The 27,904-nt window shown below is 45.6% G+C and overlaps 1 protein-coding gene and 1 pseudogene across 1 annotated transcript; both read left to right on the plus strand.

The window, feature by feature from the left end:
* The first annotated feature begins 716 nt into the window (after positions 1-716).
* TOMM34 (translocase of outer mitochondrial membrane 34) lies at positions 717-24,136 on the plus strand. Its single transcript, XM_070420872.1, has 7 exons — positions 717-3,948; positions 8,334-8,433; positions 9,560-9,712; positions 14,988-15,148; positions 18,149-18,293; positions 22,842-22,968; positions 23,219-24,136. Exons 1-7 carry the CDS (start codon positions 3,822-3,824, stop codon positions 23,321-23,323), a joined length of 918 nt encoding a protein of 305 aa, XP_070276973.1. The 5' UTR covers positions 717-3,821; the 3' UTR covers positions 23,324-24,136.
* A 276-nt stretch (positions 24,137-24,412) lies between these two features.
* Positions 24,413-27,522, plus strand: LOC139014118 (diacylglycerol O-acyltransferase 2 pseudogene; annotated as a pseudogene).
* Positions 27,523-27,904: the final 382 nt, after the last annotated feature.

Below are 27,904 nucleotides of genomic sequence, written 5' to 3' on the forward strand. Positions count from 1 at the left end.
ATTCTAAAAATGGGATAATGGAGCCATTATCCTGACACAGGAGGAAAACATTTACAGAGGACTGTCTATAATCCTAGATTGTCACTTGATCCTTAAAACAATACTATGAAGTAAGAGTTATTATCCCCAGTTTATAGGTTAGGAAACTAGTGAGAGCAAAGATTTTAACCCAAGACTATCCTGACTCCAGAAAATTCACGTTTTATTTGTCACTTTGCTCTGTTAGAAATCTGTACAAATGGCAGTGGGAGCCCTGAAGAAGTTGAGATCAAGGAGAGTTCCTACAAAGTTCAGGAAGCCTTCACAGGTCCCTCCTGCAAGAAGCCAATTTTCAGTCCTCTGAAATTCCCTAGCACTTTTCCTATACGACTTGACTTTACCTTATGTTCAGACCCTGCTGCCCACTGGGGTTTTTCCTCCTTGAAAGATCTAATCTTCCATTCTGCCTACATACTCATCCCTCTAGATCAGCGGTTCTCAACCTTCCTAATGCCGCGACCCTTTAATACAATTCCTCATGTTGTGGTGACCCCCAATTTCACTGTTACAAATTGAACATAATTAAAGCATAGTGATTAATCATAAAAACAATATGTAATTATATATGTGTTTTCCAATGGTCTTAGGCGACCCCTGTGAAAGGGTCGTTCGACCCCCAAAGGGGTCGCGACCCACAGGTTGAGAACCGCTGCTCTAGATGAATAGGTACTCAATAAACATGTTTAAAAATAAAGTCAATTTATCAATACATAATACCAAACATCCCTCCTTTGTCCCCTCCCCAGGATTTTTCCAGAAGATAGACATTAGCTTTGGAAGGTACAGAATGTCTTTTCCACTGTTGATGGGACCCCAAAGGCCCACCCAGTTTCAAGGAGAGCAGACACAGATTCTATCTCTTGATGGGGGAGTTGCAAGTTTCTGGAAGGGCAAGGAGGAGTGGAAATACTGTTTTGTCCATTTTTGAAAAATACAATTTGCCACAAGTGTATTTGTATAGTATACCACTTAGAATATATCCAGCTGCAAGCAACTTAAAAAGAAACCAAAACACAACACCAATCATCAAAATGGTGACTTGTTGTTTATTAATTCTGGGTTGATTCAGTGGCTCAACAATGTCAAATTCATCCTACACAGCACCTTGGCTTTTCCTATTTGTGCATTTGTTGCTTACAAAATGGCTACCACAGCCCTAGCCAGTTTGGCTTAGTGAACTGAAGAGCCCGGGTTCAATTCCGGTACCTTGGTTGCAGGCTCCATCCCTGGCCCGGGTCAGATGTGTGTGGGAGGCAACCAATGGATGTGTCTCTTTAACATGGATGTTTTTCTCTCTATGTCTCTTCCCCTCCCTTCCACTCTCTGTAAAAATCAATGGAAAAATATCCTCGAGTGAGGATTAACAACAAAAATAAATAAATAAAAACTCCCACCAGGAGTTAAAAAAAACACACACAAAACCCAAAATGGCAACCACATCAACACTACCCAGAGCAGAAAAAGAGCAAAAAGGCTATCTCGAAGTCCTGTCTCTTCAAGAAAAAATACAAAAGTGTCCCATGACACCCAGCAGACATCCTCTTACCTCATTGGTCAGGTCAGATCACATTCTCAATCACTGGCAAAAGAGAATGAGATTATTGTTGTTGGTAATGTTAACTCTGTGCCTGTTAAGAAGGGCTCCTGGTGGCTAATTGGGCTCAAATTTATAGAGCCTAGCAGCTGGTGCTAAATAGGGGTCTCTCATGCCATGCTTCAGGGAAAGCATGAACTGCCTGCCTACTGCACTGTGTTCTGACTAGCTGAGCTGACCCTTATAAAGGAATTCCTGGGATTGAATTTCTACCAATAGGAGCTGCACAGCTCTGTACTCATTTTTATCTTTATTGACTAATCAGAGTAGCTCCATTCTGACCAGTTAGGATGGTGCTATTGGGACCAATCATACAGTGAGGATTTGGAGTCCTTATTTGCATAGAAATGGGCCAATCAGTGGCTGAGGGTGGCCACTGTTCTCTATATAAATCCAGCTTCCACTCTGAGGATGGCTTTTGGTTTCTAGTGAGTGCTGCATTTACTTGGCCAGAGCCATAACACCAGAGCTGCCTCATGCCCAGCCCACCTCACCATTGAGATGTTTCACAACTGAGCAGTTTTCACTGAAGATGTCCTCTGGGTCCCTCTTTACCACCCCTCAAATTGGGGACTTCTGTTGGTGTTAAATTGGCAGTGATGACCTTTGGTTAACAGTTTAGAGAAATCTTGAATCATTTCCTAGGCCAGGAGAATCTCTGGCAAAATTTAGACTCCGGAAGCAAAAATGGATATGTTGAGTAGATGGCAGCTGTGTGTGTCTCATCTGGTTCCCCCACCACATTAAGTGTTCATTCTTTCCTCTTTTATGGGCCTCAGCTGGGCTGAGGATTCAGCTGGAACAGCCACCTAACCCTCAGAAGGTTCACAGTCTGGTGTGGGTTAAGAATTTAAACAAATAATTATAACTAGATTCCTGAGGGCAGAGACCAGGTCTTTGTCAACAAACTTTGTAAGTGCATGTTGGGTGCCAGGTCTTATTAGGTCTTGGAGAGGCAAAGATAAAGACTTACTTCCTACCGTTAAAGAATTCAAAGTCTTTGAAAAAAACTAAGCAGGCAATCAGAGTACTAAGTGCTAAATTAGGGATAAACATCAGGAGGAAGAGGAGCAGAGGAGGGACATAATGGAAGAGGGGAGGAGTATTCAGGAAAGGGTTTCAGAGGAGATACTAGTATTTAAGTTGATTATAGGATGAGTCAGGATAAAGCAAAAGGAAAAGTGGGGCCCTGACCGGTTTGGTTTAGTGGATAGAGCGTCGGCCTGCGGACTCAAGGGTCCCGGGTTTGATTCTGGTCAGGGGCATGTACGTTGGTTGCGGGCACATCCCCAGTGGGGGGTGTGCAGGAGGCAGCTGATCGGTTTCTCTTTCATCTGCGTTTCTAACTCTCCCTCTCCCTTCCTCTCTGTAAAAAATCAGTAAAATATATTTTTAAAAAAGAAAAGAAAAAGAAAAGGGGGGGGGGGGGGACACTCCACGAGAGGAGAGCATACCCAAAGGTTAGAGAGCAAGAGGAACAGCTTACTGTGTGCAGGTAGCAACAAGCAGTTCAACACTTTCCGAGTAGTAAGTGGGACATTAAGTCAGACGAGGCTGAAGATTAGCTGGTTTCCCTCAGCAGAAGATCTTATCAACTTCCCGGTGCATTTATTTATTGTGTCCCTAAAGCACCAGGTGCCAGTTAGCTTCCAGCCTCGGGGCCTTTACTCTCGCTATCCCTCTGCCTGCCTAAATATTCTCAGGTCTCAGCCCCATTGCTAGTCCCTGAGATGCCTTCCCCTACCCCCTTAGGGAAAAGTTTCCACCTGGCCCTTCTATGCATTCGTGTTTTCCTTACAGCACTAACAATAACATGGTATCTTCCTCTTCGTTCGCTCCTGGGTTAACTGCCTGTCAGGTCCCCCTAGCATGTAAGCGCGTGTGAGCAGGGACCTGGCCTCTTGCACGGTTTCCCGCGTGGCGTCCTAGCAACCCCAGGGGCCCCGCACAGCTCGAGGCGGAGCGCGCTTCGGCAACGTTAGCCCCGCACTGAGCATGCGCCTGCGCAGAGGGCGGCACCGCGGACCACCGGTTCGCGCCGGCCGCGCCTCCGCCCGCTCGGTCCCGCCCCCTCCCGGCCAGGTTACCCGTGGACCCAGCGCTCGCAGCCGGTGCTTCTCCCGGACACCGTTCCGCGAGGCTCGGCGGCGGGAACGGAGGCGGCCGCCATTTGCCGCGGGACCCCAGGATGGCCCCCAAACTCTCAGACTCTGCGGAGCGGCTGCGCGCCGCCGGCAACCAGAGCTTCCGCAACGGCCAGTTCTCCGAGGCCGCCTCGCTCTACAGCCGCGCGCTGCGGGTGATGCAGGAGCAAGGTACACGCTGGCCCCGCTTCCTCCGCCAGGGCTGCTGCTCGCCCGGCCCCCCGACCCCCGCTACCCAGAGCCCGCTCCGTCCCTGCCGCCCTGGGGCTTCCATTCCCCGAGGCCGACCGCCCACCAGCCCCCCGCCCGTTCCCCGCGTGGGCGTCCAGCGAGAAACTTCCTTGGCCCTTCCTTCCACCTCGGGGGCGGGAAAAAAGTCACGTGGTTTTATTACTGGTTCTTTTCCACTTGACAGGTCAGAAACATATTTTCATAGTAATAGGTTCTTTTACCACTTTTTGGTTATGGTAAAAACATCAAGTTTACCATCTTAGTTACTTTTAAGAATACTGTGAAGTGTAATATTATGCACATCGTTGTGCAACAGATCGCCAGGACTTTCTCATCTTGCAGCACCGAAACTCAATACCCACTGAACACTAATCCCCTCCCCCCCCCCCCCCCTCAGCCCTTGGTATACCTTTCCACTTTCTGTATCTATGATTTTAACTACTTCAGATATTTGAAAAAGTGAGATCATACGGTATTTGTCTTTTAGGAGGAGATACTAGTACTCATTTCCCTTAGCATAATGTCCTCAAGGACATTATAATCCACTTGTAGCCTGTGGCAGGATTTCCTTCTGTTTTTGAAGCTACATAATATTCCATTGTAAGGCTATCCCACTTTTTTGTTTGTTTGTTTGAATCTCCAAGATCCTGCTTTGAATTCTTTTGCATATATACCCAGAAGTGAGATTGCTGGATCACATATAGTAGTTTTGTTTTCCATACTTGCTGCACCATTTACATTCCCATCAACAGTGCGTAATGGTTCCAACTCCTCAGCATCCTACCAGCACTTCTTTTCCGTTCTTTTGATGATAGTGGCCGTCCTGATAGGTATGAATTGCCTGCTTTTTAAGTGTCCTATTGGCTCCCATCCTGTTATTCAGGCCTCATTCCGACCCCTGCAGATATATAGCTCAACTCTTCTCCTTCACCATTTATTCTTCAATTAAATTCTTACTTGTTGAGCACCTGTATGTACTGAGTGTCTAACAAGACAGACAAGGGCCTTTCTCTCAACCATCATACATTCCTGTTTTGGGGGGAGGGGTGGATCACAAGCTAGTAAATAAGACTTGTCCAATAACAATTAGGGGTACGTAGAAGACAAATATGGTGATGTGATAGAGTTGACTAGGGAGCCCCATTAGAATGGGGGGTCAAGGACAGCTTTGAAGAGGTGACATTTGAGGTGACGTCTGAAGGATGAGAAGTAGCCAGGTGCACAAAGTTTTGGGTGCTGAGCATTTCAGGTGGAGGGAACTGTAATTACAGGCATACACCCTCTTTTTGTATTTCACAAATGTTGTGATTTTTTACAAGTGGAAGACAAGATCCTCCACTAACAAAAAGATTACTCCTTGCTTTATTGTGGTGGTCTGGAGCTGAACCCACAATATCGCTGAGGCATGCCTGTACAAAGGCACCTAGGCGAAGAAGCATGGTGTGTGTCCCAGGAGCCAAAGCCTACTGAGCTGGTGGAGGGAGAAGTAAGGTGAGGTCAGTTGGACAGGCAGAACCTTATTGTGTAGACATTTTACGCAATAGGTCATGGTAAGGAGTTTCGGTTTTATTCACAGAGTTTTAAACAGAGGAGTAGCATATTCTTATGCATTCTCCCTGACTCCGGCTCATGTCAACAGCCCTTTGCCCCAAACCTCTTCTCCCAAGTGTCTTACCGAGGAGCCCTCATTGGAATCCCTTTTCTATAGCACCGATTTCCCTTTGCCTTTTCTCTTTCTCATTTTTTTGGCTGGCATTGTTGAGTGATAGACATTGTAGACATTATTCCTTTATATCTTTATACTAACCTATGACTAAGACACTTTATATTCTTCCTCGGCACCTCCTATGGAGGTTACAGCCATCTCCTACTCCGCACAGACCCCCTGTGAAACCCAAGACCGTCAAAAAGAGGATCAAGAAGTTAATCCGACACCAGTCAGACCAATTATGTCAAAATTAAGCAGAACTGGCAGAAACCCAGAGGCACTAATGGACAACAGAGTGTGCAAAAGGTTCAAGGGCTGGACCTTGATGCCCAGCATTCGTTATGGAAGCAACAAGAAATCAAAGCACGTGCTGCCCAGTGGATTTTGGAATTTCTGGTCCACCATGTCAAGGAGCTTGAAGTGCTGCTGATGTGCAACAAATCTTACTGCGCTGAGATCGCTCACAACGTCTCCTCAAAGAACCGTAATCCCATTGTGGGGAAGCAGCCCAGCTGCCAATCCCAATGCCAGACTGCTCAGCAAAGAAAATGGATAGACAGATGTGTACACATTGTATTTGTGTTAATAAAACCATACAATTCTGCCATCTGGCAATAAAAATTTTAAAAAAGACACTTTATAGATGAGGAGCCCAGAAGAGTGAAATTGCCTGCCCCAGGATTATACAATGAAGACATGTCATAGGCAGGATTTTAATAGGGGTCTATCTGATTCCCAAGTCCCAAGTTTTTAATCATTTTGCTAATCCTTTGCAAATTGTAGTCTTTTTTTTTTGTTTGAACTTTTGCAGTTTCAAACCACTCTTGCCCCCTTCTTTTGTTCTAGAACACTTCTTTTTAGGCCCACCTGCTCCTCTCAGCCTCGCTTGAGATCGCTGAATAATCTGAGTACCAGATTATTTTCTTTCATCCTACCCTACCCTGCCTGGAATAGCATGTGCTTTTGTATGGCTTCATTCTGTGTCCCTAGAAGAGCTGGCATGGTATCTAGATTTAGTAGGGGATCAGAGTCTGGTTCTTACCCATTTCTAGATAATCTATGGGCAAATCCCTTGATTTCTCTAATTAGTTTTTCTGTTTGAAAAGAAAACCAGGGATCAACCTAACACAGTGAACCCTTCCAGCAAGTCTGTGAAGTGATATCTTCATGTGATAGGTGAGCACATATCAGAGGGAGTGAGTGACTTGTGCAGTATCACAGGCTAGATTGCAGGTTCTGATGCCCTTGCCACCACACCACTGCTGCTTCTGAGCTCCCATGTTCTGGGAACTTGAGATGGATTACAGGTCTTGAGTGCTTGTACGTGCTCCTTAAGGGCAAGGATATATTTTACTTATCTCTGTACACTGCTGTCTCATTCAGAGCCTGGAAAAATAAGAAAAAAAGTTATTATGTTATTGTTTGTTATTGTTGGTATTGAGTGGAAGATATGCATCAATATGGTAGCATACTTAGAGAAAAAAGCAAGTTGCATAAGGATAGACAATAGAGTGCCACTTAGGAAAAGCTTTGAGAGATATAAAATATTTAGCTGTGATTACATATATAATAAAGATAGACAAACATGGATGAGAATGTTACATACCAACTTCAGGATTGTGCTGACATCTGGGGTTCTGGGGACAGAACAAAGGGGAAAGGATGGGGATGAGTGGAGCGTTAACCATATAAAAAATTTTTAAAGGTTGGAAACAAATATATATGCTGGATCTAGTGATGGATACCAAGTATCGGTTATACTGTTTTCTGTATGTTTTACAATTTTTAAAAGAGAACTTGTTTTCAGTTATTTGGGGTATATACCTGGGAGTGGAATTACTGGGTCTTCACATAATAGTTTCCTTTTTATTTTTTTTTTCACTTCGGCCCATGCTAGTTAGTGGGTATGCAGTGGTTGAAAAAATATTTTTAAAACTGAAAATTATTATGGCCACAATAAAGGACATGAGGTTCTGAGGTTCCTGAAGGTGAGGACTGCCCGTAGAGAAATGTCTGATAAAGCTCCTCCCCATTGGGGAGCTTGAATCCTTCCCTGATTAAGTTCTTCCTACTCCTGCCAGACCCAGGGGATTTTCCCCTAGCAAAGTCCTGTCTGATTTGAGCAGGTAGAATCAGTCTGTCTTTTATCTTTTCCTTTTATTTTTCTTTGTATGATTGACTTGTTTTCTTTTTTGGGTGGGGGAACCATGGCTTTATTAAATTTATTGTGGTGGCATTGGTCAACATGAACATACAGGTTTCAGGTGTGGATTTCCATGTTGTAAGATCTGTATGTTTACAGGTCTTTTTTAAGAAAATTAACACACACACACCAGTATAGATTTCTTTGAGGCAGAAGCTAGCTATTTCATGTTCATTTTTTGCCCGGTACCAAGTTTAGTGCTGGCATGAGTGAATAAGATGCTTGGTGTTCTCGCTGCCAAGTGCTAATGGTGAACTTGCCAGCCTATCAGACCAACAAGCCTGATCAGGTTATAGTCATCTCTGCTCCCTTTTACCAAAGCCCAGAGAGCTCAGTGTGTGAAATGCACTTTGTGTCCCTAGGCATCCATTTCCCAAATTGTTAATCTCATGTTTTCTGTTTCCACCTGGGCAGGTTCTTTGGACTATAAAGAAGAAAGTGTTCTCTACTCCAACCGAGCAGCATGCCACTTGAAGGATGGGAACTGCAGAGATTGCATCAAAGATTGCACTTCGTAAGCAGTCAAGGAAAACTTTGGGGTGCCTGAGGGGCTCAGAAGAGGAAGCGGGGTTTATCTGGCCTGTTTCTTCTTTGACTGATCCCGCCAGTTACATCTGTGATAGATACTAGGAAGTGTCACTGTCCCCAGGTCACTGAGAATATTTGATCTCTGTGGCCCCTGTCTTGTATCTTTGAAGTCTTGGCTCTGCTGCTCTAAAAGGAGTAGGGTGGGCACTTACAGGTGGGCCTTTGTGAGATTTGGGATCTGGAGTTGAGGTAAAGCTGTAGACTAGTTAGTGGCTTGCCCAGGTTTATTCTGGGATGGATATATGTGAGAGAGGAAGATAGAGATAGAGGTTAATAGATAGCTGGGAAAGAAGCAAGAAGAAAGGAGAAAATGGTATTCATCAATGACCAGGTGTAGAGGACATTAAACAATTTTTCATACTTCTTTCTTCTTCAGGCAAGTCTGGTGTTGCCTCTTTCACCATCGCTAAACTAGGATGCATACCTTAATGTGTTCTTAGATCTAATATCCTGTGACATTGCCTTAGATCCATGCCCTGGTGATAGATGAGAGAGGTGAGCATGCTCATGTAGCCTGTGCTAAGTTGATGAGTATCAGATCGTGTGCTAAATTTCCTTCTTGGAGCACTTATGGTCATTCTGTGGGTTAAATTTACCATCCTTCCCAGGCTGGAACTGGGCTGCAGAGAATGGAGGTGGTAAAGTGATTTGCCCGGGATCACATGGTTAATGGTAGAGGTAGAATTCAAACACCACTCCACCTGACTCCAAAGCCTCTGTGGTGTTCCCATCAGGCCACCATTCTTTGGAAACACATAGAAGCATGAAAGGTACAAAGTACTTGTTCTTGATTTTGGGGGGATTGCAACTATGAAAATTGATGCACGTGCATACAACTTGCACAGTATTAGTGGCACTCTGCTCTCTTTCCTTTCTCTACTCCAGTCTAAGTTGAAAAGTCCCTCTTGTAAGGTTTGACATTTTTAGTAGTGTCTCTGTGCCAGAAATGACCCCCTATATTACGGAATACTGTAGCTGAGCCTGCCTGGGCAGGCTGTGGGGGGAGCCCTGGTGACTTAGCAGCCAGATGACATCTCTGCCTCCTGCTCTAGAGCACTGGCCTTGGTTCCCTTCAGCATGAAGCCCTTGCTGCGGCGAGCATCTGCCTATGAGGCTCTGGAGAAGTATCCCCTGGCCTACGTGGACTACAAGACTGTGCTGCAGATTGATGACAGTGTGATGTCAGCCTTGGAAGGCGTCAACAGGTGAGCCTGGGTCACCTCGGGCATTCCCTCTGGTACTGCCTGCCCTCTGTCATTAGCTTGGAACTATCACTTTGCTCATCGTACAGGATCCCTTTGGGATAGGCTTAGAAATTCCTAATGACCTTATTGGGAAGTGTGGAAGAAGAATTTGCTATCATATTTGGTAGGTGTTAAGGAGTCAGGATTGATGAATTGGATTTTGTTTTGTTTGTTTTTGCCTAGGTGCTTAAATTTATTCACATAGTAGTAATTTGTTGAGCTCTGTTGAAAGTGTTGTGCCAGGTTCCGTAGGAAAAACAGATACGAACACCACTTGCTTCAAAGAGCTAACTAGAGTGGGGAAAGTAAGACCCAAGCACAGGCAGCTCAGACACAAGGCTATAGGGATATTGCTTGTGGATATGGTTCAATATATTGTACTACGGCCCCTTCACAAGGCCCCTCAGCCATTGACATTTCATGGATGTCCTCATTGGTGTGACTGATCACGTTGCCCTTCTTTGCATGGGCTGCTAGAAAGCCAGGTACCACACTCATAGAAAACCCTTGTTAGGACTTCATGGTGTATATCTCTGTGTCATTTCTGGCTTGACTTGTTTTCTCTCTACCTTTTCTTGTTTCTATCATTCAACCAATTCTGCCACTTGTGTGCCAGATTTTGCACTAGGGCCTGGGCTGATGCCCAAGACATACCTCTTCCTGCCCTGTTAGAGCTCCTGGTCACATGGAGAAAACCTATCAGTAATAGGCAAGCACACTACAAGGGATGAGACAGCACAGGTGCAGTAGGAGCAGAAATGAGGCACCTAGCCAGCCAGGGGGAGGCCAGAGTGGGTTTCCAGAGGAGGTGAGCTGAGGCAGAGATGAGTAGAGCTCTGGGGCCAAAGGCCAGCAAGGAGAAAGGGCAGCCTGTGCAAGAGTGAGTGAGCCCTAGCTGGTTTGGCTCAGTGGATAGAGCATCGGCCTGCGGACGGAAGGGTCCCAGGTTTGATTCCAGTCAAGGGCACATGCCTGGGTTGCGGGATCCATCCCCAGTAGTGGGTGTGCGTGAGGCAGCCGATCAATGATTCTCTCTCATCATTGATGTTTCTCTCTTTCCCTCTTCTTTCCTCTCTGAAATCAATAAAAATATATTTTTTTTAAAAAAAGAAGAGTGAGTCTGATATCTTACAGAACCCATGCGAAGTCCATTTCATATGGAGCTTCATGGATGGGTAATGAGGCCAGATCACAAAGAGCTTGGTGTTCAGGAGCTTGGACTTAACCCCCTGAGCACAGTGAGGCATCGTGAAAGGGCCTTAAGGAGGGGAGCAAAATGAGCAGATTTCAGAGAGAAGCTCACTGGCTGTCATGTGGAAGGGTTACATGGAAGAACAGACTGGGAAGGGGGCATGCACTAATGCAGAAGAGATGGTGGAGACAGTGGATAGGGAGCAGTGGGACCATTCAGAGGACATTTAGGGAGGATTTCACCAAGTTTTGGTGGTTGGGGTGGTGAGAAGGGAAAAATAGAAGAGACACTAGGGCAGTCGTGGGCAAACTACGGCCCGCGGGCCAGATCCGGCCCGTTTGAAATGAATAAAACAAACAAAAAAAAGACCGTACCCTTTTATGTAATGATGTTTACTTTGAGTTTATATTAGTTCACACAAACACTCCATCCATGCTTTTGTTCCGGCCCTCCGGTCCAGTTTAAGAACCCATTGTGGCCCTCGAGTCAAAAAGTTTGCCCACCCCTGGACTAGGGGGTTGACAAGTTGAGTTGGAGGTGATTGTGGGACATGAGACTAGAGAGGTAAGGAAGGCAGTGGGTGTTTATATGGATTTGGAGCAAAGGAGAAAAATACAGACTACACATACAGGTTTGAGGGTTATCAGTGTACAGGTGAATTGAGGTTGTTGGGGAAAAGAACACAGCAAGTATGTAGGAAGAAGAGGTTGGAGCTTTGAGAAATTCTTGCATTTCAGGGACTTACAGAAGAATAGCAGCTGGAGCAGTAGGAGGAAACTTGAAGCATTAAGTGTCACAAGGGAAGGAGTATTTCCAGAGGATGAAGCTGTCACTCGTGTCAGGTGTTGCAGTGAGCTTAAGTAGACGAAGGGTTGAGGAATGAAGTCACTGGTGATTCTGTAGAAGTCTTTCAAAGGGATCCGATGGCAGTGGGTTCAAGAAGTCTGGCTGTGAGGCGGCAGAGGAGTGTAGCTGCAATGGCAGAGGGTTGTCCAGGGGGGTCGTATTAAGTGAGGAAAGAGTTAAATGCTGGTAGTTGGAGTCAGCAGGAAGAAACATGAAGATACAGAAGAGGCAGATGCTGGCTGAGTGTGGCAGGAAGAAATGGGGTCCAGAGCTTAGGTGGAGGGATTGGCCTTGTCAGCTCTTCTGTTGTGACAAGAGAGACATAGGAAGGTTGGGTACCTGGGCAGGTATGTTTGTATTTGGAAGGGGGGGGGGGGGGGTTCGGGAGCAGAGTGGAAGAGATGAGAGGATTAAAATAGCTGCTGAACATAAAAATAGTTTTGGGGGCTTAGAGTCCATGAATTTGCAGTGATATCATTGTATTGTTTTCATCCTAGTATTACAGGAATGTGGTTGTAAAAGCAGAAAAGGCATACAGTTGGCTTTATTCACTCATTGAGCACATACTTATTAAATCTTTTTTTTTTTTTTTTTCAACTTTCATATTACCCTTTTATTATATAGAATAAATAAACTCTTATTTTTAAAGTTATTAAAAGACATGCATTTGTGTATGGATATGCATTTTAAAATTCATAAATATGTTCCAAGTCAGCCACTTTTTTTTTTTTTTTTCGCTTAAAGTATTACAAAGGGTATTACATAAGTGTCCTTTTTTCCCCCCCACCCTTGACAAACCCCTACCCTCCCTTACCCCCCAGTGTCTTATGTCCATTAGTTATGCTTATATGCATGCATACAAGTCCTTCGGTTGATCTCTTACTCCCCTCCCTCCTGCCCCCCAACTCTCTCTGGCCTTCCCACTGCAGTTTGACAATCAGTTTGAGGCAGCTCTGCCTCTGTATCTATTATTGTTCAAAAGTTTGTAATGGTCTTTATTATCCATGAATGAGTGAGATCATGTGGTATTTTTCCTTCATTGACTGGCTTGTTTCACTTAGCATAATGCTCTCCAGTTCCATCCATGATGTTGCAAATGGTAGGAGTTCCTTCTTTTTAACAGCAGCATAGTATTCCATCGTGTAGATGTACCACAGTTTTCTAATCCATTCATCTACTGATGGGCACTTAGGCTGTTTCCAGATCTTAGCTATGGTGAATTGTGCTGCTATGAACATCTGGGTGCATATATCCTTTCTGATTGGTGTTTCTGGTTTCTTGGGATATATTCCTAGAAGTGGGATCACAGGGTCAAATGGGAGTTCCATTTCCAATTTTTTGAGGAACCTCCATACTGCCTTCCATAGTGGCTGCACCAGTCTGCATTCCCACCAGCAGTGCACAAGTGTTCCTTTTTCTCCACATCCTCTCCAGCACTTGTCGTTTGTTGATTTGTTGATGATGGCCATTCTGACAGGTGTGAGATGGTACCTCATTGTTGTTTTGATTTGCATCTCTCGGATGATTAGTGACTTTGAGCATGTTTTCATATGTCTCTTGGCTTTCTGAATGTCCTCTTTTGAAAGGTGTCTATTTAGATCCTTTGCCCATTTTTTGATTGGATTGTTTATCTTCTTTTTGTTAAGTTGTATGAGTTCCCTATAAATTTTGGAGATTAAGCCCTTATCAGATATGACGTTGGCAAATATGTTTTCCCACGAGGTGGGTTTTCTTGTTGTTTTGTTGATGGTTTCTTTTGCTGTGCAGAAGCTTTTTATTTTGATGTAGTCCCATTTGTTCATTTTCTCTTTAGTTTCAACTGCCCTAGGAGCTCATACTTATTAAATCTTGATGGGTGCCAGGTAATGATGTGCTAGGTGCTATAGTACAGTTGACAAGTTGGACATGGTCACTGAGCAGCATTTTGAGCAAGTTAACTGGCCTAGAAGGTGGGTACGGTGACTGGGAAGCGGAAGAGATTGTTCCAGGAAGAGGACAGCCGTGTGCAGAAGCTTAAACATAAGGATCAAGAGGGAATGTGGCGCCCTAGTTGGTTTGGCTCAGTGGATAGAGCCTTGGCCTGCGGACTGAAGGGTTCCAGGTTCAGTTCCCATCAAGGGCACATGCCCAGGTCGATGCCCAGTAGGGGGCGTACAGGAGATAGCCAATCAATGATTCTCTCTCATCATTGATGTTTCTCTCCCACTCCCTTCCTCTCTAAAATCAATTAAAAAATATTTTTTGTTTTTTTTTTAAAGAGGGAATGTGGCAACTGATAAAGAGGGAGAGGTGGGAGGGGACCAGATATCAGGCCCTAGGGCAGCGGTTCTCAACCTGTGGGTCGAGACCCCTTTGGCGGTCGAACGACCCTTTCACAGGGGTCGCCTAAGACCATCCTGCATATCAGATATTTACATTACGATTCATAACAGTAGCAACATTACAGTTATGAAGTAGCAATGAAAATAATTTTATGGTTGGGTCACAACATGAGGAACTGTATTTAAAGGGCCAGAAGGTTGAGAACCACTACCCTAGGGCAGGGGTCAGCAAACTGCAGCTGGCGAGCCACATGCGGCTCTTTGGCCTCTTGAGTGTGGCTCTTCCACAAAATACCACGTGTGGGCGCGCACATACAGTGCGATTGAAACTTCGTGGCCCATGCGCAGAAGTCGGTATTTTGTGGAAGAGCCATACTCAAGGGGCCAAAGAGCCGCATGTGGCTCACGAGCCGCAGTTTGCCGACCACTGCCCTAGGGAAATGAAAAAGACAGAAGGATTTTAAAATTTGAGAATGACATAAGATTTTCATTTTAAAAAATCTCTGAGCATAAATCCAAAATCAGGTGTTTGCATCACTTTATAATCTGTTAAAAAATATAAAACATGCTCCTTCCTTAGGGAATGTGTGGTGCTTTTGCGTTAAGGTATGTTTAAGTACCCTTACCAGGCAACAGAAGGTCACCACTTTGGTCTGACCAAACGAGGGCCAGGCAGGGAGGGAACGTCATGGTGGCTAAACTGAGACGACTTTTGTGGGTGGCACTCACGTTCCTCTCCTGCTGCATGTCAGGATATAAAGAGTTATCGAGGGAAGATGATAACACTGACTCTCATACACCTCCTTTGGGTTTAGGAGAGGAGGAACATCTCCTAACGCAGCCGGAAACCTCCCTGTAATCCTGCCTTTGTTTCCAGAATGACCAGAGCTCTCATGGACTCACTTGGGCCGGAGTGGCGTCTGAAACTGCCCTCTATCCCCTTGGTGCCTCTTTCAGCTCAGAAGAGGTGGGATTCAGAATATCACAAAGAGACACCTAAAGGCAAATCCAAAGAAACCACAACTGCCAAGAGCAGAGGTAAGCTGTGACTTTCTGCTCAATTTTGCAATTTTCCTGTAGCCACTTTCTTTAGAGTAATCCTATAAAAATTGGCCTTGTTTAAGCTGAGTTATAAAAATAATATTAAAACAAAAAAGTATTAACCACTTAGAGGCTGTCTCAACTCTTCAAGGAGGGTTGTGAGAAAACCTCTCCCATTGCAGGGATTAAGTGATATAAGGCATGTTGAGCTCCTAGCCTGGCACATAGGTATACAGCGTTGGTTCCCTTCTCTCTTCTGGCAGCATTTGGGATGTATCATATTGGATGCTTTGGTTACAAGAACAGAAAACGTGCCATGGTAAAAATAACAGATTTTACTGGCTCATATAATTGAAAAATCCAGAGTTCAGGTTCAGGCAAGGTTCGCCCAGCAGCTCACTACATTACCGGGCTCTGATTCCATTTCTCTGTACTTCTCTCAACTTTCTTCTTTGGTGTAGTCAGGTTTGTCTTCGGATGGGCTTCCCTCTTCGCAATAAAATAGCTATGACAGTTCCTGGTCTCACATCCTCATACCACGCCTCACGACCCAGAGGGAGAGAAAAACTTTTTTTCTGAGAGAGTTTCTTTCCCCCCAAATCTCTAACTCACATTTTCTCTGTTTATTCCAGCCTGTTTGGTACAGGCCATTCCCTGAACTAGTCACTGTGACTGAGGGCTGAGATTTTGTGGTGAGCTCAGCCCTAAGCCATCTGCCCCACCTCCACTGCTAGAGGGCTCTGCTTCCCCAGGAACATGAGCACTGTGTGAGTCTCTGGGGAGAAGAAATAAGAGGAGGGAGGTCAAAGGCAGGTAGCCCTGCACGGGGGAGTGTCCACCTCGACTGTAAATGAAGAGGCCTTTCTTCAGGCGGGGCTCACGGGCGCTCTGATAATGCTCCACGGGAATCGTCCCAGCTCAGCAGCTAGGTGTTGAGGAGAAGCCCTGCAGAAGGGGTCAGGCTGGAGCCTTGCGTGGATGGTAGGTGTCCCCTTGCAGGAGGAAACCTATGTGGCCGTAGGCAGCCTTTGGTCTGTTTTGTGGGAGCCTGTTAACTTTTCCCCACTTTTCCCTAGGATGAAAATGTGGGGTGCTAGTGAACTAGATGGCCTCAGTGCACCTACCATTTGTTTCATTCTTTCAGAGTCACTGAGCCATGTGTTTCCCAGGCCCTGTGCTAAGCAGTGTGACACAGGATGGGCAGCATTGGCCCTCAGAAGCTCTCAGTTTAATGAGAGACTGAGACAGCATTTTAAAATATAAGAGTAAGAACAAGTGCTTAAGAGTCTTTAGTATTCGGGGAGTTAAAAATCGGAATTGACCTGTGTTTGGAGGAGGGTCAGGAAAAGGCTCAGAGAGGAGGTGGCAGTGGGAGGTGACAGGTTGAGTTCTTCAGGTGGGAAAGGAGAAGGGACAGGAATTCTTGGCAGAGACAGTGGAGAGTTAGGAATGCATGTGGTGTAACTGAACAGTGGGAGTAAGCAAGACTATAGCATGTAGTGTGTTGCAGAGCTGGGAGAAAGCTGAAGCTGTGTGTACATTGCAACCTATAGGCTCTACTTTTAGAGAAACTCAAGCACATGCACAAGGAGACATGTTCAAGAATGTTCACAGCAGAATGTTTGTAATATCGAAAAACAAAACTGGAAATAACACAGGTCTCCATAAATAGGAAAATGGAAAACCAATTGTATTGCAACAGTGAGAATGGATAAACTACTATAGGTATATGCATCAGCACAGATCAATCTCAAGAATATAATTTTGGCCCTAACAGTTTGGTTCAGTGGATTGAGTGTCAGCCTGCAGACTGAAAGGTCCTAGGTTCTAGTCCGGTCAAGGGCATATACCTTGGTTGCGGGCACATCCCCAGTAGGAGGTGTGTAGGAGGCAGCTGATCGATATTTCTTTCTCATCGATGTTTCTAACTCTCTATTCCTCTCCCTTTCTCTCTGTAAAAAAAAAATCAATAAAATATATATTTTTTAAAAAGAATATAATTTTGAAAAGGGGAAAAAGAAAACAAGGTTATAGAAGAATACATACAATTATTTGTTCCTTTACATAAATTAAAAAACAAACAACAAATAGTTTATAAATACTATTGTATATAGTAAACTACCAAAAACTAAAAAAGGGAAGGACGCACAGAAGTGGGGATAATGGTTTCCTCCAGGGGTGGATTGACTTGAGGAAGGGCCCATAGGGCTTCAAAGGTCCCCGTAAATGCTGTTTCTTAATTAAGGTGAGGGTATTGGTTTTACTCCCAAAACGTTACCCTTGTCATATATATTATTTTATAAAGATAGTTTTTAAAAATTAAAAAAGCAGTTAATATAGTAGTTGGGGCTGGAACAATTAATTCAGGCCTGGAGGCCAGGCTGAGCAGCATGGGTTTCACTTTCTCCTATTTCTCCTTGAAAGCTGGGGCAGATGTTAGGTGAGGCTCAGACCAAAACAATGAGGAATAGCACTCCTCTTCCTCTTTCTGAAAGCCTGGGAGCTACACCCTCTCTTTACCAGATGCTTTTTTAAATTTTTAATTATTCTCCTGCTTTAAGTTCATAGGGGGTTCTGCACTTTCTCCTGTAGTCTCAGATTTCCTCCTGACAGTAGTCCTGTGTAGAGTAGGTGTTGCCCCCATTGTACTGCTGAGGAAATTTAGATCCGACAGAGATGGTAGGTCACACAATATCTTCCAGCTGCCAAGTGGCAGTGCCAAGGCTAAAACCCAAGGTGCTTTTTATCATGTGTTATCATGTGCATGTATAAGTATGTTTATATCAGGAGTCCTCAACCTTTTCTGAATGAAAAACTGTTTAATTTCCCAGAAGCCATTGATGGGGGGAATCACTCTCAGGAAGGACGCTTTACAACAGCGTAGGAAACCTCTGGGTGGGCTGTGGACGACTTAGAAGAGACGATGCCGAAGAGACCTCCCTGATCTCAGTCTGGCACCTGCTCCATGGTTTTTTCCTCTTCTGAATTTGTACCTAGTGCCTTCTGGGGATGTGGAGAGAGCCAGAGTTCTGAAGGAAGAAGGCAATGAGCTTGTAAAGAAGGGAAACCATAAGAAAGCTATTGAGAAGTACAGTGAAAGCCTCTCGTATAGTAACCTGGAGTCCACCACGTACAGCAACAGGTACCTTCCCCACAGCTGCTGGCCTGGGGCATTTCAGGACATTGGCTATTCCGTTCCATAATCTTCTCTTGGGCTATGGGGGGCTCTTCTTCCCTAGCATTTAGTCAGTATGTCACAGCTCAGAAGCTGCATTCACACTCACACTCACACTCACCATGAGGCAGGCACTGTCAGTGGCATTCACTCTCTTGAAAGAATAGAAACTGAGCGATGCCAAGGGGAACCCGGGCTTTGTTAACCTCCCTCCCCAGGATTTTCATTTACGATGTCTTGCTACACAGACACAACCTCAGCGCTAGTCTTGTAGCCTTTCCACCTTCCCTGCTCCCACCCCATGGCTTCTCCAAAGCCCTCCTATTAGAAACTTTGGCCCTGAGAGCACAAGGCAGAACCCAGGATATGGAGTAATTATCTCCTGGCCTGGGAGTGAGAGACAGGTCCAGGCTAACCTGAGGGGTGAGACTCCCGGTGCTGAAGAAGACCCTGCAACTGTACCACATGTTACTCTTCAGTTCAAAGATCTTGGATCTACTATAGGCTCACCCTTCCTTATCCAAATCTGTGTTTCAGATTTAGTAAGGTAATGTGGTCCGTATACTGAATCACATACCATTTAGGGTCAGGGGCAGCTTGTGAAGTTAATTGTTAGCATTTCTGCAGTGAAACATAAGGAAATTCCACATTCACATGTGGTGATATAAAGAAAGACTAGCCTTGCCCTAACCGGTTTGGCTCAGTGGATAGAGCATTGGCCTGAGGACCAAAGGGTCCCGGGTTCAATTCCAGTCAAGGGCATGTACCTTGGCTGCAGGCTCCTCCCCGGCCCAGGCCCTGGTCGGGGCTTGTGCAGGAATCAACTAATAGATGTGTTTCTCTGTCTTTCCCTCTTTCTTCCACTCTCTCTAAAAGATCAATGGAAAAAATATCCTCGGGTGAGGATTAACAAAAAAAAAAAGAAAGACTAGCCTCATGTAGGTTCAGGTCAGGGTTTACTGCCTAATGAATTGAAAAGAGAACTTTCAAATGGAAAGCTTAAATTTTGGACCTGTGGTTTTTCTGGCTGATTGGAACAGAGGTGTCTCAGTCCGCCAGGCTAACTTGAAAAAGAGGGCTGCAGCATCTCCTAGCTCCTCTTTCTCTGGCCTTGCTTACCTCATGTTGCTGGAGACCTCTAGCAACCCATTTTCATGCACATGTTCTGTCACAGTTTTAATTACTGTTGCTTTGTAATATCTTGTAGGCTGGTCTTTTCCTCATCCTTCTCAATCCGAGCAGCCCTGGCTATTTTCCCAGATTTGTTCTCCTAGCTAAACCATAGGATCATTTTGACAAATTCCCAAGAGTATCTTGTGTTTTTGTTTGGGATTACATTTAATCTATTGATTTAACTTAGAGGACTGATAACTATACAAAATTGAATTTTCCATCCATTGTGACTAAAATTATACCACATCCTGGACATCATTTCAATGCCCCACCTCATGCATATGCCCTGTGTGCATCACCTTGAGTTCTCTTTGGCTCACTTCAGTTCTCTTAGCACAGTTGATACCTAAGTGGATATCACCACTCAGGTACCTGGCCCCTACCGCTGGCCAACCCCTGCATGGACCTCCAGAGACTCATTTTCTCCTTATAGCAATTCTTCAGCTTAGGTAGTGGTCCCATTTTATCTGAGAAAACAGGTTTGGAAAGATGAATTAACAAACACAAAGGGAGAGACCAAGATGGCGGCATAGGTAAACACCGGAGATTGCTGCCGCAAACAACCACTTCAAAAATACAACTAAAAGACGGAACAGCCATCACCCAGAACCACAGGAAGGCTGGCTGAGGAGAGACTCTTCAACTAGAAGGAAAGAGAACAGCATACCGAGGCTCAGAGGAGGCGCAGTGTGGAAAATACAAAGGTACCGAGGTGCGCCCGCAAAGCGGGCTGGTGGCTGAGGGCGCGGTTGTCGTTTTCAATCAGGAGGGAGTCTCAGACTCTGAGCTTCAGATCCAGGCGAGTCTCTAGGGACTCAGACTCAAAACGGGAGAGGCAGGATTGTCTGGCATCAGTTGGAACGTGAGGGCAGCTTTCTCTCCAAGGTTTGCAGTGGTTGCTGGGGTTCTGAGAAGCAGAGCCTCTGGGAACGGGACTGAGAGCAGCCATAACTGCTCCCTCTGCCCGCCCTGTTGATCCCCTGCGACCCACCCCGCCCAAGCCCTGCGCAGAGCCATTTGCCAGATAGCCTCAGGCAAAGGCTAGATTAGCACCTCTCCAGAGGACAGAAGTTTTCCCACGGCAGACACAGGTGATTCTCACAGCCAGTCGGCCTGGTGGTCAAATCCCTCTAGTATTAACTACAACAATCAAGGCTTAACTAGAACAAGACTGCGTACAAAGACCACAAGGGGGTGCACCAAGAAAGCATAAAAAATGCGGAGACAAAAAAACATGACAGAAATGGAGGATATAGAGCTAAAAAACACAATTTTGAGGGCTTGCAATAATGTGCTACAAGCTGCCAATAAACTTGATGAGAGCCTCATGAAATCTAATGAGACCCTCACGAAATCTAATGAGACCCTCAATGCTGTGGTAAAGAACCAACTAGAAATTAAGCATACACTGACTGAAATAAAGAATATTATACAGACACCCAATAGCAGACCAGAGGAGCGCAAGAATCAAGTCAAAGATTTGAAATGCGAAGAAGCAAAAAACACCCAACCGGAAAAGCAAAATGAAAAAAGAATCCGAAAATACGAAGATAGTGTAAGGAGCCTCTGGGACAGCTTCAAGCGTACAAACATCAGAATTATAGGGGTGCCAGAAGATGAGAGACAGCAAGATATTGAAAACCTATTTGAAGAAATAATGGCAGAAAACTTCCCCCACCTGGTGAAAGAAATGGACTTACAACTCCAGGAAGCGCAGAGAACCCCAAACAAAAGGAATCCAAAGAGGACCACACCAAGACACATCATCATTAAAATGCCAAGAGCAAAAGACAAAGAGAGAATCTTAAAAGCAGCAAGAGAAAGAGACTCAATTACCTACAAGGGAATACCCATACGACTGTCAGCTGATTTCTCAACAGAAACTTGGCAGGCCAGAAGGGAATGGCAAGAAATATTCAAAGTGATGAATGGCAAGAACCTACAACCAAGATTATTTTATCCAGCAAAGCTATCATTCAGAATTGAAGGTCAGATAAAGAGCTTCACAGATAAGGAAAAGCTAAAGGAGTTCATCACCACTAAACCAGCATTATACGAAATGCTGAAAGGTATCCTTTAAGAGGAGGAAGGAGAAAAAGGTAAAGATACAAATTATGAACAACAAGTGAATCTAAGAATCAAGTGAATAAATAATCTGATGTACAGAATGAACTGGTGATTATAATGAATCAGGGACATAGAAAGGGAATGGACTGACTATTCTTGCGGGGGAAAGGGAGTGGGAGATGCGGGAAGAGACTGGACAAAAATCGTGCACCTATGGATGAGGACAGTGGGTGGGGAATGAGGGCGGAGGGTGGGGCGGGAACTGGGAGGAGGGGAGTTATGGGGGGAAAAAAAAGGAGGAACAAATGTAATCTGAACAATAAAGATTTAATTTAAAAAAAAACAACACAAAGTTAAACAACTCATACGTGGTAGAGTTGTGACTGAAGCCAGGTCTTTGTAACTCCAAAGCTTGGGTTCCTTTTCACTCACTCATGTTATCTTCAAGACTGCTTTGTAATGGGAAAAAAAAAAAATTAGGTATACCCAACTAAGTGACTACTTTGTACCCATTCAAAACGATGAGGTGGAATGGATGGACTTCCATACTGAGCTCCAAGACATCCGTTTTCAGTGACTGTCTTTGAAGAAAAGGACTAGAATTGAGTGAGAAAGATAAACACACTTTCCCCCCATAGGTGCAGAGTGGCTTGGATGGATGCACATGATTTTTTCCCAACATTTTATTTTGAACATTTTCAAAATACCAGTTGAAAGATTTTTCATTGAACAACCATATTCCTGTCATCTAAATTAACATTTTGTTATATTTGCTTTATCACTATTTAGCCATCTACTGATCCATGTTATTTTTGATGCATTTCAAAGTTGCAGGCACCTTTCTATCTCCCCCCTAACACATCAGCATACATATCATTAATTAAAACCCAGTATTTTTGTTTTAAGGCAGGTAACTTTTTAGTCTGTCAGGGGGAAGGTTTCGGGAACCCTTTTCTTTGCTTAAAAGAGCACAGTATGGGAATGTGAGGTAGACAAAATGCTAGAGCTCAGTGAGGCCAGGGTCTGGAGGCCGGAGAAACCCAGGCTGAGTCCCAGGTCTGCCCCTCAGTAGTGGTAGAACCTTGAGCAAGGCATTCACCGCTGAGCCAGCGTTTTCACCTGTGGAAAGGGGCTGGGTTGGTGTGAGGATTGAAGAACATGTAAAGCAAGCAGTACAGAGGAGGTGTTCAGTGAATCAAGATCACTCCTCAAACTACCTCCAGTCTGGGTGGCCCCTAGAAGTGACTGACACCTCGGAACGGTCTTCCCTGTCAGAGCGCTCTGCTATTTGGCCCTGAAGCAGTACAAGGAAGCGGTGAAGGACTGCACAGAAGCCCTCAAGCTGGATGGGAAGAACGTGAAGGCATTTTACAGACGGGCTCAAGCCTATAAGGCACTCAAGGTAAGAAGTCCTCATCAGCTAAGCTACGGGCATCTGTGCCTGTGGTGGAACTTCCCGATTGTGGTCAAGGTGAGTTGGTATCTGCTACATCCCTTCTCATCCGGGGGCCCAGGCAGCTCCTGTCAGACCTATGTGCTGGGGTTTGAAAAGCCTCTCTGAGCAGCTGTCTTACCACCAACCCCCCCCGCCCCGCTTGATCTCACCTCAGTCATGGTGCCATCCCCACACCCTTCCTTCTCTCTTTTATTAGGACTATAAATCCAGCTTTGCAGACATCAACAGTCTCCTGAAAATTGAGCCTAAGAATGTCCCTGCACAGAAGTTGCAGCAGGAAGTTAACCAGAAGTTAAACTAAAATCCCAAAAGGGCAGCAGGAAAACCTCCACTGGATGACTTCCTCTGTGTCTGCTTCTGGGACCCAGCATGCCCCCAAGTGAGCTCTGAAACACCCTCCCTCTGCCCTACAAAGCAGTAATAGCCTCCGACCCCTTAAGAGGCTTTGTTCAAATTAAGCTCAGTGTAGCAAAAACCAGACATTGTTTTGCTGGAAAGGTCCCCTGCTGTGCCGAAGCCCTGTTCTCCATCCCCTGCCTGGACAGCTAGCGGATCACACAAACAGGTCCTCATCAGCAAACCACTGGGCCTGGCCCTGCCCCGAGCATGCTCCAGACTGAGGGCTGCCCTATGAGCGTCACCAGACCCACCTCACTGTGGATCATGAGCAAACTCAGCTGGGGGTGTGGAAGGGGGGCCACAGGACTAGAAACACCTAAAGCAGCCTGTTGAGCTGGTTCTCCAGGGCTGCCAGCCTGCCCTGTCCTTGACATAGTCATCTGTGTTCTGACTTCCAGCCCTTTTTGGCCAGGCCCCACTTTGGTAGGGATGCAGAACCCTGACCCTTGGGTGGCTGTCTGGGGCTCTGTGCTTCTGCTTGCATGGAGGTGCCTAAGTTGTATCAGGAGCCCAGAGGTGGCCACCCCTCCTAAAGGTGGATGGGAAGAAAGGCCTTGAAGTCAGTGTCCTTCTGTTCTAGGGACTTTTGACCCCAACAGTGGCCCTCCAGGCTTCTTATTTCTTTGTTATACGAAGTTAATTTGAACTGAACTGACTCAGTTTTGTTGAACTGTGCGTTTAAACGATTACATTAAACAGTTTTCTTCTACAAAAATGTCTGTTGTACTTTCATTTATGCTTTTTCAGCTTTGTGCTGAAAATTTTGTAATAATAATAAAAGCTACCACTTTTCAATTAGCATTCAGCTAATCATTGAACAAATCATTCACTGAAATGTTTGCTTGGACCTGGCCCCATATTGCTAGGGAAACCATGAATGAGTAGACACCGTCCCTGGTCTCAGAGGGCTGACAGTCTAGTGCAGCGGTTCTCAACCTGTGGTCACGACCCCTTTGGCGGTCGAACGACCCTTTCACAGGGGTCGCCTGAGACCATCCTGCATATCAGATATTTACATTACGATTCATAACAGTAGCAACATTACAGTTATGAAGTAGCAACAAAAATAATTTTATGGTTGGGTCACAACATGAGGAAGGCCAGAAGGTTGAGAACCACTGGTCTAGTGGGACACTGAGAAATTAATCAGATGATCCCAGGAACAAGTGTAAAACTACGGCCAACTTACACATTTTATTTTATTTTATCCTCCTTTTTTTAATAGAGTAGACCTTGAAATGCTTCTAAAATATTCAGCATGTGGGATTTGGTATTTATTTTAGAGAATGCTGATGCGGAACTCGGAGCTCTAGTTTGAACACCAGTAGACGGTGTTGTTATAGAAAAGTGAGAAGCTAGGAAAATTCCAGGACAAGCTGAATAGGCAAACTAAGACAGTTTGCAGACACCTAGTAAATCCTATCCTCCCTAAACCAAGGACACTTAAGGGTAAATGGTTTGTGCCTGGCCTGTGTGGCTCAGAGGTTGAGTGTCAACCCAGGAACCAAGAGGTCACTGGTTCAATTCCTGGTCAGGTCACATGCCCAGGTTGTGGGCTCAATCCCCAGTAGGGGGTGTGCAGGAAGTCTCTGACTTCCCAGTGAGCCAAAGCAGCCCAGCCTAGGCTCTCCTATTGCTTCTTCTATGTCCTTCCTTGTTTCAGGGCCCTAAGTATGTTTTTGCTGCAGTCAATACATTCTTGCTTGCTTTTCTACACCTTGTGTCTTTATTGAAATCTTTTCTTCAAGAAGACAAGAACATGCCCTGACCGGTTTGGTTCAGTGGATAGAGCGTCAGCCTGCAGACTCAAGGGTCCCAGGTTCGATTCCGGTCAAGGGCATGTACCTTGGTTGCAGGCATATCCCCAGTGGGGAGTGTGCAGGAAGCAGTTGATCGATGTTTCTCTCTCATCGATGTTTCTAACTCTCTAACCCTCTCCTTTCCTCTCTGTAAAAAATTAATAAAATATATTTGAAAAAAAAAAAAAAAAAGACAAGAACACCAAGGTCTCCTCCTCTTCCCAGTAACAGTGTGGGCTGAGGCCACTATGTGTTTTCTGTAAGAGGGAACGGGACCCATGGCCCTCTTCGGTAAGTGCTCTGAAACTCAGATGGGGCAGAGGTGTGAGGGCATCTCATCCATTGCTCATCTCATGCATGACAGGTTACTGTTAGACTTACCTTTCCTAACTACCACTTTGTTCAGAGACCTGCCATGCTCTCTACTTCCTAATCCACAAGTTGGAACTCTGCCCATGATTACCTGCTCCCCCCCGCGCCCCCAAACACACTGGTCACCCTTTTCTATGATAGCTTTCCCACTCCCTTTCCCTTTATGGCCCTATCCTGCTTTATTTTCTTGCCACTATCTAAAATTGTCTTGCTTATTCACATGTTTAGCTGTGCCAGCTTCCTCTCTAGAATGTAAGCTCCATGAGGAAGTGCCAGAAGCCGGTCCATCCTTGCTGCTTGACACAGTCGCTGCAGGGAAGAAACATCTGCACAGCATATGTTGCAAGGGACCTGGAGGACATGGCATACTGTTCTTAATATGTTTGCTCCCCTTAGTTCTATGTGTTTTTACCAAGGTCACCTCTCCGAGAAAGGTTATTTCCCCAGGCAGGGATTTTTCCCTGAAGTTAGGGAGGGAATAAAACCCCTTAACTAAATGCCAGGCGGGTAGTTAATCACTTTAACTACCAACAACCACCCTTAAGCTACATAATCTTTACTCCCTGGAATGGAGATAAGAAACACCCTAACCTTTGGAATAGAAATTGACAGGATTAAAATCAACTGGTATAAATGCAGATGTAACAAGACAATAAAAGACAGAACTTGGCTGGAGATCCTGGCTAGAGATCCTGGCTAGGCTGCTGATCAACTGAACGCTGTCTCTGTATCATTCCTTCTTCGCCGACTCCATCCACACCTTTGGGAACCCCTGCACCGCTGGGGTTGGACCCCAACATATGGCTCCCGAACAGGATTCCCCTAGGTCCAAAGTGGAAAAGCAGCTACAGGTCATCGCGGTGCTACAGTATGTCCTGACCTTCCTCGTGCTGGGAGTAGCCTGCAGCAGCATCCTCGTGTACATGTTATGCACCGACTACTGGTTCATCGCTGTGCTCTACTTCACCTGGCTGGTGTTTGACTGGAACACGCCTAAGAAAGGTGGCAGGAGGTCACAGTGGGTCCGAAATTGGGCTGTGTGGCGCTACTTTCGAGACTACTTTCCCATCCGGCTGGTGAAGACTCACAACCTGCTGACCACCAGGAACTACATCTTGGGATACCACCCCCATGGCATCATGGCTGTGGGTGCCGTCTGCAACTTCAGCACAGAGGCCACAGAAGTGAGCAAGAAGTTCCCTGGCATAAGGCCCCACCTGGCCACGCTGGCTGGTAACTTTCGGGTGCCAGTGCTGAGGGAGTACCTGATCTCCGGAGGCTTCTGCCCGGTGAACCAGGACACCATAGACTCCTTGCTTTTCAAAGAACGGGAGTGGCAATGCCATCATCATCGCATTGGGGGGCGCAGCCGAGTCCCTGAGCTCCGTGCCCGGCAAGAATGTGGTCATCCTGCGCAACCGCAAGGGCTTTGTGAAAATGGCCCTGCGACATGGAGCCGACCTTGTTCCCACCTACTCGTTCGGAGAGAATGAGGTCTACAAGCAAGTGATCTTTGAGGAGGGCTCCTGGGGCCGATGGGTCCAGAACAAGTTCCAAAAGCACATTGGCTTCGCCCCGTGCATTTTTCACGGCCGAGGCCTCTTCTCCTTTGACACCTGGGGGCTGCTGCCTTACTCCAAGCCCATCACCCTTCCCAAGCTGGAGCACCCGACCCAGCGGGACGTCGACCTGTACCACGCCATGTACATGGAGGCCCTGGTGAAGCTCTTCGACAAGCACAAGACCAGCTTCGGCCTGCCAGAGACCGAGGTCCTGGAGGTGAACTGAGCCAGCCCTCAGCCAGGTGCTGGGAGGACCTCGCTCCGCCGCAAGCCCTTTTCCTCCAAGTTCTCGAGTGCTTTTTGTTCTCTACATTTGGAAGTGTCGTGGGTGTCTGTGGGTTCTTTAAATATATTTTTTAACAAATGTAATAATCTGAACAATAAAGATTTAATTATTAAAAAATAAATAAAATAAATATATTTTTTATTGATTAAGATATTACATATGTGTCCTTATACCCACGTTACCCCCTACCCCACCCCGCCCCCCCCCCACCCCCGCTCATGCCCTCACCCCCCCCCCCAGTTGTCCATGTCCATTGGTTAGACCTATATGCTTGCATGTAAGTCCTTTGGTTGATCTTTCCCCCTTACCCCCACCCTCCCCTACCTTTCCTCCAAGGCCCGACAGTCCAATCAATGCCTCTCCGTCTCTGGATCAGTCCCTGTTAATCAGTTTATGATGTTCATTATATTCCACAAATGAGTGAGATCATGTTGTATTTATCCTTCTCTGACTGGCTTATTTCA

Source organism: Myotis yumanensis, unplaced genomic scaffold (genome assembly GCF_028538775.1).
Source record: "Myotis yumanensis isolate MYYU_CA2020_CCGP unplaced genomic scaffold, mMyoYum1.0.hap1 SCAF_7, whole genome shotgun sequence".
Classification (NCBI taxonomy): domain Eukaryota; kingdom Metazoa; phylum Chordata; class Mammalia; order Chiroptera; family Vespertilionidae; genus Myotis; species Myotis yumanensis.